The 15,692-nt window shown below is 40.2% G+C and overlaps 1 protein-coding gene across 1 annotated transcript; it reads right to left on the bottom strand.

The window, feature by feature from the left end:
- Positions 1-13,042: 13,042 nt before the first annotated feature.
- LOC121803901 lies at positions 13,043-14,848 on the bottom strand. The gene has a single exon (XM_042203476.1). It carries the CDS (start codon positions 14,846-14,848, stop codon positions 13,043-13,045), a length of 1,806 nt encoding a protein of 601 aa, XP_042059410.1.
- Between the last annotated feature and the right edge of the window lie 844 nt (positions 14,849-15,692).

Raw genomic sequence — 15,692 nt, 5'->3', positions numbered from 1 at the left:
AGGTAACCCGTTTCGCCACCCCTAGTCCCACTCTCACTCAAGGTAATTTGATCCACAGCTAGGTAAAGACTATCCAGCAATTCCTTCTCCCAAACAAAAAGATTTCTTCTCCAAGTAAACTTCCAACTCCATCTACCATCATCCCATGAACCCATGTCCTCAATAAAGTCACTCTGTAGAGTAGAAATCATGAATAATCTTGGGAAAGAGTTCTTGAGGTTGTCATCTCCGGTCCACTTATCAAGCCAAAATCTAATATTTGATCCATTTCCGACTTTCATTCTGATCCCATTTTCGACAACTTCGTGCCTTCATTGCTACTTTTGAAAAATCCAGAACTTGTCCCCAAGTACTAGCGGCGTTCTTTCCCTTGAGCTTTTGTAGGTCACCAATGTGTCGAGTGTTGTGTATAGAGCTCACAACTTTCTTCCAAAGAGGTCGTTGGCTATCCGCAAATTTCCACCACCACTTGAATAGTAGAGCTACATTTCTAATAAGGATATCACCGATTCCAAGGCCACCTTGATCAATGGGCATCTGAATAACTTCCCAAACAATCAAGCATCCTCCTCTAGCTCCTGCATTTGCCACCTTTTTAGGCATTCTAAACATGCTAATATAATACATCGGGAGGTTATTAAGGACAACCTTGATAAGAACCAACATTCCTGCTCTAGATAATGTTTTTGTTTTCCACATTGCAAGTCTTTTCTCTACTTTATCAAGGATGGGCTTCCATGTACTACTATTTCTCATATTAGCACCCAACGGGATTCCAAGGTAGGTGGTTGGTAATTTTGCAGCCCCGCATTTGATTGTATCCAAAGTATCATCAATCCACTCCTTTTCACACCCTAAAGAGATGAACACATATTTTTTGTAGTTAATTCTAAGCCATGTCATCAAAGCGAAACACTGGAGTAATTCTCCAAAACATTTTTATCAGCTGGGGTGAAGATAATAGTGTCATCTGCAAATTGAAGATGTGTGATTGGGACCTCATCATTTCCAATCATAATTCCTTACAGAATTCCCAAATCAACTCCTCAGGACACTAGTTGACTCTAGTTGACTGAAGGTTTAGAGAGGATCCCCTTGCCTGAGTCCCCTCTGAAGCAGAAAATATGATGTTGGTGATCCATTGATAAGAATTGACATGGAGGCCGTGCTCACACACTCCATAATCCAATTCGTCCACTTGTCTCCAAACCCCATGCTAATGAGAATCTCTTGTAGGAAATCCCATCAGATCGTATCATATGCTTTCTGAAATCGATTTTAAAGATGGCTGCCTTTGTCTAGTCTTTTTAATCCACCAAACTGCTTTGTTGGCTATGAGAGCGCCGTCTAAGATCTGTCGGTTCTTGATGAATGCCCATTGTGATTCATGATAATAAATACTTAAAGTGGACAGATCACAAAAAATAATAGTTAAAGTGGAGTATGTCTTTTCTCTACATTATTCTCTCTCTTATTTATTTTTTTTTATCTATTTTAACTAGTATTTATTACTCCATCCGTCCGTCATTAGGAGTCTCATTTGAGTTCGGCACGAGTTTTAAAAAATGTAAAGGAAAATGAGTGAGAAAAGACAGTGGAATATGGAGTCTATTTTTATATAATAGTTTTATAATAAAATATGAGTGAAATGAGTTAGTGGAAAGTGATGGGTATCTACTATTTATAGTAAAAATGAACCGGGACTTCTAATGGCGGACAGACTAAAATGATAAATCGGGACTCCTAATGACAGACAAAGGAAGTATCATTTATCAAAATGAATGAAAAAAACGACTCAATACGTTTGGTCATTTGGACATAGGGAGTATTTGACAAAGGAGCTAAGGTCTAGCTACACAATTAAATTAGAATATTGAGCCAGACAATACCCGTCTTATCCAAAGACTGGGTCAAACGAGAGTCTATCATTTGCCATAGTATCAATACACTAAAAAAATATCGACAATTATGTTCATCAAATCGATTGGAATTAAACTAGATCGTCAAACTGGAACATCGAGCCAAATAATTCTTGTCTTATCAATTAGCGTGGTCAACGTGAACTCATATCAGTTGTCAGGTTTCGATGCATGTGTTAATGTCGACAACTACAAAGTCGGCATGAAACATCAAGGTCTACGGCTAAAATAAATTTACTTTTTTTAAAAAATCGTGTCAAATTAAATGTGGACACTTAATAGAGAGGAGGTAGGGAGTAGTACTCTATATTAAATTAAAAACAAATGATAACTCCAAACTTTTAATGTGGAGTACTCCTATTGTCCCGCAAGAGTATGTACTCTTTTCTTTTTTAGTCTGTCTCACAAGAGTATGCATTTTCTAATTTTATAACTATTTCTTCTGTAATGAGATGGAATTCATTCTCAACTAACAATATTTTAATAATTTTTTCTTTCTACAGCCCTCTTATTTTTTTCAACTGTGAGTTAAAACTCTTGCTTAAACAAAAAGTGCATATTTATTAAAAGTGCATATTTGTGCATATTTTTATGAGATGAATTGAGTAATATTTTGTATACTAGGATAGTTTTATGGCAACATGGTTGTAGCTTATTTTGGTTTAATATAGTCGTCACTATTCTATGGTTCGGGAGAACAATGTCTATTTCAGCAATTGGCGTATCTATTCTATACTATTTCCATACGATATAGGTTAGAAAGGAAGAATCAAATTAGTTACACACATTAAGGGCAGTGACGAAACCAGAAATTTAAATAAGTCGGAGCTGAAAATTTTTAAAAATATAATAATAATAATAATAATAATAATAATAATAATAATAATAATAAAATATTTAAATTCATATATAACAATATTACCATTTTAAAAAGCATTAGATAATAATTGTACGAATTGCCATATCTTGAAATTGTAGAAAATTATTTTCACTATCAATTTTATATAACTCTATCGACCAATGAAAAATCTGTTTTAATAAGTTTTATAATTACTCTTGCCTATTAGTAAATTTAAGAATGTTTGGAACTAAGCTAGTTCTCATTATTTGGAATAATTAAGGCCATCCACAACGCTGTCTCTATACCGTCTCTTTAACCGTCTCTTAACTACTATTTGGGCACTATTTGAGGGCCCCACTGTCCTTTTTGCCTCCATCTCTTAACTAAGAGACGGAACCTGCAACGCTCCGTCTCTTAACCGTCTCTATACCGTCTCTTAATTACTATTCATTCAATTTAATTTATAATTTTTTTTTAAAACCCAATTCAATTTAAACAAACACACTTTATTAAAATTAAAACAAAATAAAAAACACACAAAATAAAAAAAAAACACACAAAATAAAAAAACACACAAAATAAAAAAAATTAATCGGAAGGGCTAATCAAACTCCGGAGGCGGTCGAGGTTGAGGGGGAGTCGGAAGGCCAAGTTGTGCTGCCATATGCACAATTCCGTTCCACCAGGCCGCGTATTGGGAGTGCGAGAAGCGGGAAGTGTCCGCCATTGTGGCGGTCATGTACGCCACCATAAGTGTGTCCGAGCCTCCTCGCGAGCCCGATCCTGAGGCCGGCTGGCTTGATTCGCCTCGGCCCTTCCTTGCTCTAGCCGCTTTCGCCGCCTTCGTCCCTTGCGGCCGACGGCGCCTACTCGCGGATCCTCCTGCATCGCCGACCGTACCCGCAAACTCCTGGGATTCAGCATCATGTTGGCTGATGCCTTCAGCAGTGTCACCACCAGACGCACCAGCACTAGACGAGTATTGGCCACTCGCCGTATGCTTCGTGCGCTTCGAGTTTGAGCCCGAGCTGGAGCGGAAACCGCCGGCCCATCGTTCCTCGTCCTTGACGGCGCGCCAAACATCAACAAATCTGAATTGATGTCCCTCGTCCTGGTAGTAGGCGCGCAAAGCGGACCTCAAAATGTCGGTGGCCGTGGCGCCGCTTTGGTAGCGCGCCTCTTCCGCCGAGTAGATGCCGCAGAATTTTTTGACCTGTCGGTCGACTCGGTCAAAGTGACAGCGGATCATTTTAACTGTGCGCTTGCGGGAGCGGTTCGGCTTTATTTGGTGGTAGACCTCGACAACCTTTTCCCAGAAACACTTCCGGGTTTGTTGATTCCCGACGATGGGATCGTACGAGACCGTGATCCAGGCGTTGTACACCGCCATCGTTTCGAGGTTGTTGTACGGATGTCGGCCAAGATCCTCTTCCTCTTCCTCTTCTTCCTCCTCGTCCTCGCCCGTCTGGGGTTGTACACTGCCTCGGCCACCTCCACCGCCTCGCCCACCTCCACCGCCTCGGCCTACTCCCGGCGTGGGATCAACTGGAAAATCCTCCCGGATCTGGGATAATCCCTGCGAAAACCGCGGGACGTTGGGACGAACATATGCATCAAGGTCAAAATTGGGTGGTTGGTACCCCCCCGGCGTCGCCGAACCCTGGGTCCCCGGCGTTGACGAACCTCCACCGCCCAATGTGTTGATCATGTTCTCCCAATCGCCGAATGAGTTGAGATCCCACCCGCCGGAGCCGGAGCGGCCATAGTTGCCCTCGCCGTCGCCGGACATCTTGAGTTGGGTTATGAAAATTTCAGCGAAAATTTGAGAGAAAATTTAGATGATATGAAGAATAGATGTGTAGTTGTGTGTAAATGAGGATGGGTTTAGGAGTATTTATAGAGTAAAAAATTTAATAAAAACAAAAAAAATATAAAAAAAAAAACAAAAAAACGGTAATAATACCGTTACAAAATTTTTTTATTTATTTAAATTCGAATTTTTTTTAAAAAAAAATATTTATTGCGTCAGCACGTGACGACGCCCACTCGCGGGCCGGCGAGTGGGCGTCACGCACGACGTCGGGCTGCGCCACGTCGCCTAGGCGCGTGGCGAGACAGCTCGTCTCCTGGCTCGGCGAGTCGAGACGCGCGACGAGACGCGGGACGAGACGGGACGAGATGGAGGCTGCAACGCGTCTCGCCGGGGTCTCGTCTCGCTGAGACGAGACGCGAGACGCCGGCGAGTCCCGTTGTGGATGGTCTAAATAGTTTGTGATGATTTGAATTTAATTATTAAGGGTGGAATTAAATTATAAGATAAAAAATTAAACAAATTAAAGATACATTGTTAGATAATAAATTCAATTTATAGAGATAAAATTAAAATTATAGAGTACTTTCACTTATAGGTATGTGCTGAAAATATCTTCAATATATTAACTACTTCCTCCATCCCAACGAAGATGATTTACTCTCTTTTTAAATTTGTCTTAATTAAGATGACCCATTACTAAAATAAAAATCTTTTTATCCCTACTTTATTCTCTTCATCTAACAAAAATAAAATTGCATAAAATTTCGTGCCGTTCAAGAAAGAGATCATTTTCGTTGGGAGCAAGGAGTATTGGAAGGAGAATAAAAAAAAGAGGAAAGGTCAAAATTAAATAAAATTTTGAAATAAATTCATATTTTAATTATATATATATATATAGGGTTTTGATATATGCAAAACTAGATTTAAATACAGAAACGTAGAACAATATCATACGTAAGACACTTTTAGGTCATAGTTAGTTAATTTTTAGGTCATGCTAACAAAGCATGACCTTGTTAGCATGACCTAAAATAATCTTAGCATGACATTAAACTCAAATATTATAATATGACCTAGAATTGCTTAATTATGACCTTCCGTGTTTTTGGTTAATTATTGACCTAGAATTGCTACACAAAGCCTAATGCCTAACCAATTGCTAAACCTAGCAACAAAACAAGTGAGGGATGTAGTAGATTCCTCTCCTCTCTTCCTCCACATCTTCTCGATTTCCATTGCCACAACACTCCAAAAGGAGGCAGCCCTAAACCTGCAAAATCTAACACAAAAATGGGGTTGGAAAATAGACTCATAAGAAAGGGAAGGGAGAGGCAAGCTCGAATGAACATGGAGAGGAAGCAGGCTGAATTGTACGGCCGAGAGGCTGCCTCCTTGAGCGGAGAGGCAGCCATTTTGTCACATTCCCATCTTACACCAAAGTAGAAGTTAGAACAAATGAGCATAGTAGAATGAGCTCATTGTACATGCTCAAAAGGAACATGAATCAGATACTCCCTCCCCATCGTCCGAGGCGAAAGAGGCAGAAAAAGAGACAGCCCACACATACACCAAAGTGGTAAGGATAACATAAACATACAGCCCAAAAGGGGGCTGAGCTTGAAACCGAAGATAGGAACCCCAATGCCCCATAAACTGCCACAAGAAGCCGAAGGAAAGGCCTATAAATACAGCCATCCCCTCCCCACTCCACACCTACGTTCTATCAGATTTCACAAGACAAAGGGGGGCGACGGAGTGGGGCGCGAAGCGGCAGAAACAGGAGGGCAAACCGAGAGGATCCACCGAGTGAGGTAATTTCAACAACACCCCACTTTGCATCATGTAGAACAACAACCAAGATAGAACAAGGACTTAGAGAACATAAATATAGCACCAACAATCAGTAGCAACAGTACTTACAGAGGGGCTGCATACATGATCAATAGAACCGCTCAACGTTTAAGTCCACCATACAGCCATCACAAAAGTTTTCCCAACAATTTATACTGTAAAACTAAATAATTGAATGAGGAACTTAGCTTAGGCTTCATATGAGGGGCTGCTCAATGATGCTCGATTGCCAACGGAGTTGTGGAAGACAGCCGCGGTGGCGTCGTTGGAGCGGGCAGCGGTGACTGCTTGGCCGGAGACGAAGGCGGCGGCGCATGCAGTGGCACCGCTCGCCAGCGACGGTCCCGTTGAGACGGTGATTTCGACGAAGAGAGAGCTTGAAGGAGAGAGCTCACCGATAGGGAAAGAACCGGTGAAGCCGGGCAGCGGACCGCGATCTCGTCGGATAGGAGAAGAGCGGGAGAGGTGATGCCTCCTCCGCGTCGGTAACTTCGTCGGAGGTCGCGGGAGCTTCACAGGCGTGAAGGAGAACCCGGCGCTGCGAGGATTCGCCGGAGAGGTGAGAAGAGGGAAAGATAGGTTGATAGACGGAGACGCGGAGGAGCCGGTGACGGAACTCGCCGGAGAAGGAGAGGGAAACGGGGACTCTGCGCCGTTGCTCCATTCCCGATTTGGGGGAATTGTTTTTAAAAAAATGAAAGGGGAAGAGTGGGGAAGAAGTAGTCAACCGATTGGGTTTGAGAAATTGGAAATGGGAGTGGTTGGACCAAATAAATTAAACAAGACTTAGGCCTTAGTAATTAAAAAAAAGTAAATGAGCTGAAATTAAAGAATGGGACTGGTACCCATTTTGATTATGTAATGGGCTACGAATTTTGGGCCAAGAAAATTGCATTTTTGAACTTGGAAATTTTTATGTTGAGATGGAATTAATTTAAAGGTTTGAGTTGAAGCTCAATTAATTAATTCCCGAATAATTTACTAAGTTTCTGATGATGGAAAATGTTAAAGATGGAGATGCGAAGGGCCGACCGGCGTCGCCCCACGACGCCATGGGCGGCCTTAAGGAAAATCTTAAGAAAAGATTTAAGAAAGAGATTTTCCAAGAATCCATTTGTTATTAAATAAGTGGCCAATTAATTTTTTAAGAGAAAATAGAATTTCTCCAAAAGGAGTAAGGAGAATAATTAAATACTGCAGAGCAGTGAAGCCGAGTTAGGATTAGGAACAATCCTATAAGCCGAGACTAAGAGATAGGTGTTATCCTATAGGATGCATGCATTCTTTTATCAGGAAAAATAGTTCAAGTACTAATTAGCGTGCTATGCTATTTTAAAAGATAAATTATTCAAGGGCAAGTAAGGCCAGACGAGAGTTATTATTTGGAGATAAACGTATCAGGTGGGCTTTCTTTTAATATCCAGCACATTAGTGTGGATATAAATCAAATACTTTGAAGTTATGAAATATCATTTTTTTTTCTCAAAATGGAGCTGTGATTATTTTCAAGTTGTTGTCATGCCATAAAATGTTTATTTTCGAGGCCTATCTGTTGGACTGTATGTTGTGGGTTTTGGCTACGCCAAAACGTTACGATTTGGAATAGAGAGCGCGAGAGCCGTGAGCCATCCTAGAGAGGTTGGCCGGCGAGGGTGTCCGCGAAAGGTGGCCACCTTCCCGGCACAATGAATGATGAATGATGGAACGATGAATGATGAAGCCTATCTGTTGGACTGTATGTTTGTTGGTTTTGGCTACGCCAAAACGTTATGATTTGAAATAGAGCGAGCGAGAGCAGTGAGCCATCCTAGAGAAATTGGCCGGCGAGGGTGTCCGCGGAAGGTGGCCACCTTCCCGGCACGATGGAACTATGAATGATGAACGATGAATGATGAATGATGAACGATGGAATGATGAATGATGAAAGAACTTAGTATGCGCAGATGAACTTTTAGCTCACAAAAGAATTTAGTAAGTTCGGGCCTTTTAAGAAAAACCCACGTGTGTTACTGTTGATGGCTTGATAACTATATAATGTATGTTTTGTTTTCGGCATGTGTCCACTGAGTACTCATGTACTCAGCCCTGCATGTATTTATAAATGTGCAGGTTGAACGTCAAGAGGAAGGAATATTTTTAATTTTACAAATTTAAAATTTATAGTATTCTTTTAGTATATCAATATTTAATTATTTATCATAACACATTACTATGTTAAAAGCATAGGGTATTGGTCCCTCAAATCACATAACTTTATCTAAAAAGTTGATTTTCACTAACTTTAAAATTTGGTACTATGAAAAATATAAACTTAGGCTTTGAAGTTGATTTCCCATTAAATTAAATTTTCCCTCAACTCAAGGAAAATCCACCGCTATGGATGAATTCATAAGTTTTGCAATCAATTTTTAAATTTATAAAAATGCCAAATTAGGCAAAAATATGTGATTTGGGAACAATTAACTTTACTGGGTCTCATACTTACAAAATCTGGTATACGCACTAAATATTAATTCGACAAGTAATATTAATTAGATGAATCAAGATTTATCAAATGTTGGTATATTTGAATGTTTATATTCGTGGTACTAAATCGTACTTTGAGTCTATTTTTGTTTATAAAGGTAAATTCTTAGAGAATTAAAAAGTCGTACTCCTTTCATTCCATAAGAGTATACATTTTTGGTTGGACACAAATTTTAATGCACAGTTGATAATTTAAAATAAAATAAACTATTTATTAAATTAATCAATACAAGAAAATGGAGTAACATTTAATCGGAACCGAAACAAGTACTCCCTCTGTCCAACTAAGTTAAGGTAAAACTTTTAGGCATATAGATTTTGTGTTGAATAGATTAAATGAAAATAAAATAAAATAGAAGATAATAAAGTATGAGAGAGTAAAATAGGTGATTGAATATAATAAGAGTGATTGAATATTTTAATTTTAATCGAAAAGACAAAATAACTCAATTTAATTGAAACATCTACGACCTAACGTTAATTGGGGCAAATTCTCTATATTATACTCCCTCCGTTCTATATTAGGAGTTCTATTAACTTTTTTACACTCATTTTATATAAATAAATGTATTAAATAATTAAAGTGGAGAAATGGTAAAAATAAGAGAAACATCAATTCAAATGGATTTCACAGCATCCAAAAATGTAAATTAACGAAATACGACTACTACAATGTAGTTAGAGATGCCCTGTAGTACTCCTATCATTGTTTTTTGATTTACTGGAATTCGATATGAATTTTTTCCATTAGGCTATGAGTTTCTGAGCATATCGCCAGCATTGTTTGCACAATGCTATTAATTTCTTGATATTTCCCGTATCAAATACTCCCTACATTTGATTAAGCTAAAAAAAATTGGAATTGGAGTTCCTTAATTCTTGCCTTTTCACATTTCAATCCATGCCCTCTTTTTTTTCTTCTAAATATGAACTACTCCATAAGAGATTGAGATATTCATTAATGTAATTTGGCCAACTTTTTAGCATGATGGTCAAATCTGTCCTGATTACCTCAAAAATTAATCTCTCAATTTGGACATAGGCACAGAACATTTGTTGACTGTGACTTTAACTGTAGAACATCTACAAGTGAGATCAATTTGTGAGTTTCTATAATAATTTATCCACGAGAACGAATAAATATAGATTGGAGTGAGAGTAAACTAATACTCCTTCCGTCCTACAAAAAGATGTCACACACTTGTGGGACGGCACGGGATTTTAGGAGATTTTGTTTTGTGTGTGAAATGGAGAGAGAAAATATAATTTTTATATTAATGTGAGAGATAACTTTTTCCAAAAAAAAAATATGACGTCTTTTATGGGACAAACTAAAAAGGAAAGTGTGACATCTATTATGTGACAGAGGGTTTAGTAAATATGACATGAATGTAGTCCAAATCTAAATGAAACTGCAACTTTTTAGGAACTTCGATCAATACTTTGTTGGCTCAACTCAAGTGGACAATTGAGACGAATGACATCTTAATTTAATTAGCACTCTTGTTCGTATTTTTCACTTAGTTAGGGTGCTTTCTAGAATGAATAGAGGGGAATCAATCACAAAGGTGGATTAAGCCCCCTCCCGAGGTGAGAAATCTGTAGATTAGGTGTAATAAGTGAAGTCCCCTTCTAAATCTTAGACCTAACTCCCAAAGATTTGATTAGATTAAAGATCCCACTCATAATCTCAACTCTCCCGAGTTTTATTGAATTAAGGTGTGAATTATTCTTCTTTCAAGATTAATTAATTCATCTCCCGATTACTCTAAGAAATCCTAACACTCCCAATTGATGATCAAGCAATTGATAGGAAAAAGCACAAGAATAATTCAAACAATTACAAGAGCAAGATAAAAACGAACTTAATTGGATTAAAACTATGAATCAATGCATCTTCACCAAGAATTCCACATAAAGGGTTTAGTTACTCATGTTCATGGCGGAAATCAGACAAAAACTAAGAAAAACAAGAGAAACCATGATACGAATTACAATTGGCGGAGGAATCGAAGCTTGAATCTTCAATCTTCTTCCAAGAGTTCTTCAGAGAGAAGGAACGTGTGTTTTGCGGCTGGTAGAGAATGCTTTTTCGTTGCCCTAGCTTCTCTCTCTTATTTTTCCCTTCAGAAAAATCGCGACTGGGCTAAAAACGTCAGTCAGACGGACCCGGCCGGGTGGAATTATTGCACATAAAATTCACCTGGTCGGGTAGAAGTGTCTGGACTCTTTATGAACAAGATTGTCCACCCGGCCGGGTGGAATTATTGCACATAAAATACACCCGGCCGGGTAGCTCCTGGCAGGCCGCGCAGCTTTCGTAGATCGTCCGTATCTCTCTCATCCGAACTCCGATTGGGGCGTGTGAGGTACCCACGCGAAGCTCTTTCGATGATGAAGACAATGGTACTCTCAAAATAGGATTTGGACCCCATATTGATAGGCAGATCAACGTTTGAAGCAGACCCCAGTCAATGCTTGGCTCATTTTGACCCTTTTTTACCTATTTTAACTTAAAACACTGGATAAACTCATCAAAGCACCTTTATAGTGAAATATGGACGTAAACTCAAGTAATATGCATTTAAACACCAATTATCATCACGTTTAACGCCCAATAAAACAGTTAAAATACGAGTTTGTCAACTCCCCCAAACTTAATCACTTGTTTGTCCTCAAACAAGAAGCAGACAACAATCAAATATAAACTCGTACACATAAGTTGGATCTCATCATTGCCTCAGTTAATAAACAATATCATGCATCAATAACTTCACACACATGTAAACCAACTGATCATTGCTTCAAGTTACTAACACGTATGCAACCTTGTCAATTTGCCCTCACAAGATAGATATGTAGTGTAATTTTCCCACTCTCAAAGTGTATAGTTAAAATACAAGCTCTCAAATCAATCAATCACGCATAGTTTACCATAGGCTTGCTCGAAATCTAACCTCTCCTCTACTATTTTGTGACTATAAATCAAGGATCTGAAAGGTCTTATTTGTAGGTTGTAATGTAGGCTTTTTGGTTAGGTGAGGCAAATTTGGCCAAAGTAACTTATAATCCCTTTCGAAACTATAATAACTTCGTTCTTAAAACAACTCAACTCCTCAGTAGTCTTTATAGACTCTTCTCATCTACCAATTCTCCCCCAAACTTGGTTTCTTACGTATTTCTAGACTTCGTCTAACTTATACCCCCCTCTAGGCTTCGCCTAGCTTATACCACCAAATTATTCTTTTTTATTTTTACAACTCTTTTTTTTCACAACTAAAAGCATACATCCACTTTCCCAAAGATATTCAAGCCAATACTTCATCTTTAAACTCTTCTTATCATCCAAAAGTGTTCTTTTCTCCCAAACTTATTTTCAAGCATATATACAACCCCAAGTTATCAAATAATAGGCTATTAGGCTCAAATATGGCTAACAAAGGATTATGATTTTTATTTTAGGGTGAAAGTAAAGATAAGGCTAGAACGGATGGCCTAACGTCACTTCCTAAATCTATACTCACTATGTAGACTCAAGGAAGATCGCGAGCAAGTTCTAGAAACATATAACACAATGACGATAATCACACAATTAGAAATATATAGGCTCAAGTCTCACAGGGTTATGGCAAAGGACAACGCAACAAGCAATTCACTTTAGGCAAATCACAATAAGGACATACAAGCATGCTTGGTCATATCAACAAGTTTTCACAAACATTTTAGCACATAGCATCATTAGCAACTCATCCAACAAACATGCTTGAATTCAATTCAAATTGCTCCGACCCCATTCAATTTCATCCAAGGGAGTTTATTAATCCTAAACTAAAATACTAAGCAAAAATTTTAAAACTACCCAAAAATAACATGAAAACAATAAACATGCTCATAGGTTCACCATCCACCATATCACCCCCCCATACTTATTCAAAGCTACGCAAAGAAATAAGTTTGAAACGTTGGTGGAGAGGTGATGCCTACTGAGCAAACACACTAAAAGAAATACAAAAAACAATAAAAGATACCTTCCATGGGTTGCCTCCCATGCAGCGCACCTATTTATTGTCGTGTGCCCGACGTCTTCAAATATCAACCGAGATCCCCTTTCATCCCAGAGTTGCCTCCAGGTGATCGCTTGGCTCCTTCTCCATGAGGAAATAGATCGTTCCACGTCTTGGTGAGCCACCACTTTTCAGACTCTCTCGGGATAGGCTCCTTCAGTGTTGGAGCAGTTATCTTTCTTCCCTTGACATCAGTTGGTATTTTACCCCCCATCCTAGGGGGTTCAGTAGTGATCACCGCGTGCACCGGTGAAGGGCGACTATGGTCTGCATCGATCCATGTTATTGGCTCCGAGTCAGTGGAAGCCATCATCTCCATGTGAAGCTCATAAAAGTCCTTCTGCTTCACTTTTCTAACTGCACTCGATCCTCCTTCTTCAGTAGTCACTTGGTGCTTCAGACGCACCACCTTGCACTCCTCAGTTCTTCCATCCATGCTTCTCGGTTTGTGGGAAAACGTTTGACTTTCTTCTCCCATGAAGATTGTCAACTCTCCCTTTTTCACGTTTATATTTGCCTCAGCAGTGGCAAGGAAGGGACGTCCTAGCAGTAGGGGGACTCCCTTGTCTTCTTCCATGTCCAAGACCATAAAGTCGATGGGAAAAATAAATTCCCCGACCTTAATCAGTAGGTCTTCCACGATGCCCTTTGGATACACGACAGATCTGTCTGCCATCTGTAGTGTGGCTGAGGTGGGCTTCAAAGTACCAATGTTCATTTGCTTGAACACCGATAGTGGCATTAGATTAATGCTCGCGCCTAGATCGCAGAGAGCATTCTCCACCTTATAGCCCCCAATGAGGCAGTCGACAGTGAAACATCCAGGATCCTTCTGCTTGGCCGGCAGTTTCCTTTGCAGCAGAGCACTGCAATTTTCAGTTAGATTAATAGTGTCTACCTGCCCCCAACTGGTCTTCTGGGCTATCACCTTCTTCAGAAACTTCCCATACTTCGGCATCTGCTGTAGTGCCTCAATCAGTGGGATGTTCACGTGCACCTTCCTGAATATATCTAGGAATCGAGCAAACTGCTCATCCTTCTTTGTCTTCTGCTTCAGTGCTTCAGGTAAGGGCACCTTCACTCCAGAAGTGCCTCCAATGTCTCTTTGTTCAGTTATCTTGCCCTTCAGTTTCTCTGCCACGGCAGCGTTAGGCTCAAGAATAGCGTCCTTCGTGGTCTCCGACAGAGATGGGCCTTCATACGTCTTGCCATTCCTCAGATGGATGGCCATACATCCTTTCGAATTCTCATTTGGCTGGCCTGGGAACTGCCCAGGCTTGTGGTTCATACTCACAGCCTGAGCAATCTGGCTCAGCTGTGTGTCTACGAACTTCAGATGGGTGACTATACTTTGCACATCTTTCTCAACTTTCTCCATCCTTTGATTGTTCTGCTCCATGAGCTTGTTGGACTGTAGCATGAAAGACTTGAGTATGTCTTCCGTGGTCATCTTCTTCGGATCATTAACCACTCCATCAGTAACTGTGAACCCTGGGGGTGGTTGCAGAGCATTATTGGGGTTCTCATAAGAGAGATTGGGATGCCCCGTGTTCCCGTACTGATTATATCCTCCACCATGAAAGTTGGGGCGTGGATTATTGTAGTACCTGTTGTTGCCCCCTTGATTCACATAGTTCACGTCCTCCATACTTCCTTGGGGCTCTTGAGAAGGTTTCCCCATTATCATGCAATCAAATTTCTTGGTCAACGCATCCAACTTGTCGGATAGGGCACTCATAGGATTATGATTTGTAGTAGAAGCCACTCTATGCACCTTACTCCTTTCGTTGCTCCATCCTTCGTCATTAGATGCGAGCTCCTCAATCACTTCCATGGCTTCATTCACTCATTTCTTGAGAAAATTACCGCCTGAGCTCAAGTTCAACTCCCGTTGTGCTTCAGGCACGCATCCCTTAAAAAATGTAATGACTTGAACTGTCGGGGTTAACCCATGGTTGGGACATCGCTTCATCAAGGCTTTGAATCTCGCCCATGCTTCTCTGATATTCTCCGCAGGGTTCATCTGAAAGGCAATGATCTCATGTTGCCTCTTAATCGCCTCACTGGGGGGATAAAACTTTTCTAAAAACTTCTCTACCATAACATCTCATGTTCTGATTGAGCCCGACTCCAAGCTCTCCAACCAATCCTTTGCTGAATCCTCTAAGGAAAAGGGAAACAGCCTAAGTCGAATCTGATCATCTGTCACTCCATTCAACTTCGTAGTGTTGCAGATCTGAATGAACTTGGTGATGTGTTTGTTCGGATCATCTGTGGATTTGCCCCTAAAAGCAATATTCTCTGCCATCTGAATAAGTCCTCTTTTCAGCTCAAAGGTGTTGGCTGCGATGTTGCTATGGACAGTTGGATTTGCCTGGCCTTGGTATGCATACTGATTCTGAACATGCACCACAGCTTGTCTATGATTGACTTGTTGAAGCAGCTCCTCCAGCTGCCGTAGAAGCTCGGCATTAGTGGGCAGAGGTGGTGGACCGTTGTTACCCTCTTCGTTCTCCATTAGACTAGGAGAAACGGGATCAAACTGAATATGATCCTGTACTGGTGACCGGATAGGTGAAGGATCCCTCTGATATGAAGATGCCCCTGCGCGTGTAGGCGAAGAAGCTTGAATTTTCTGCGTGAGCCTCCTATATGCGTTCCTCTTCCGGTTCGATGCT

The sequence above is a fragment of the Salvia splendens genome, chromosome 5 (assembly GCF_004379255.2).
Source record: "Salvia splendens isolate huo1 chromosome 5, SspV2, whole genome shotgun sequence".
Lineage (NCBI taxonomy): Eukaryota > Viridiplantae > Streptophyta > Magnoliopsida > Lamiales > Lamiaceae > Salvia > Salvia splendens.
The sequence above is the reverse complement of the archived record's forward strand: the minus strand, read 5'-3'. Positions and strand labels throughout refer to the sequence as shown.

Coding starts and splice junctions, on each gene's coding strand:
- LOC121803901 (XM_042203476.1), bottom strand. CDS start 14,848: ATGGAAGTGATTGAGGAGCTCGCATCTAATGACGAAGGATGGAGCAAC.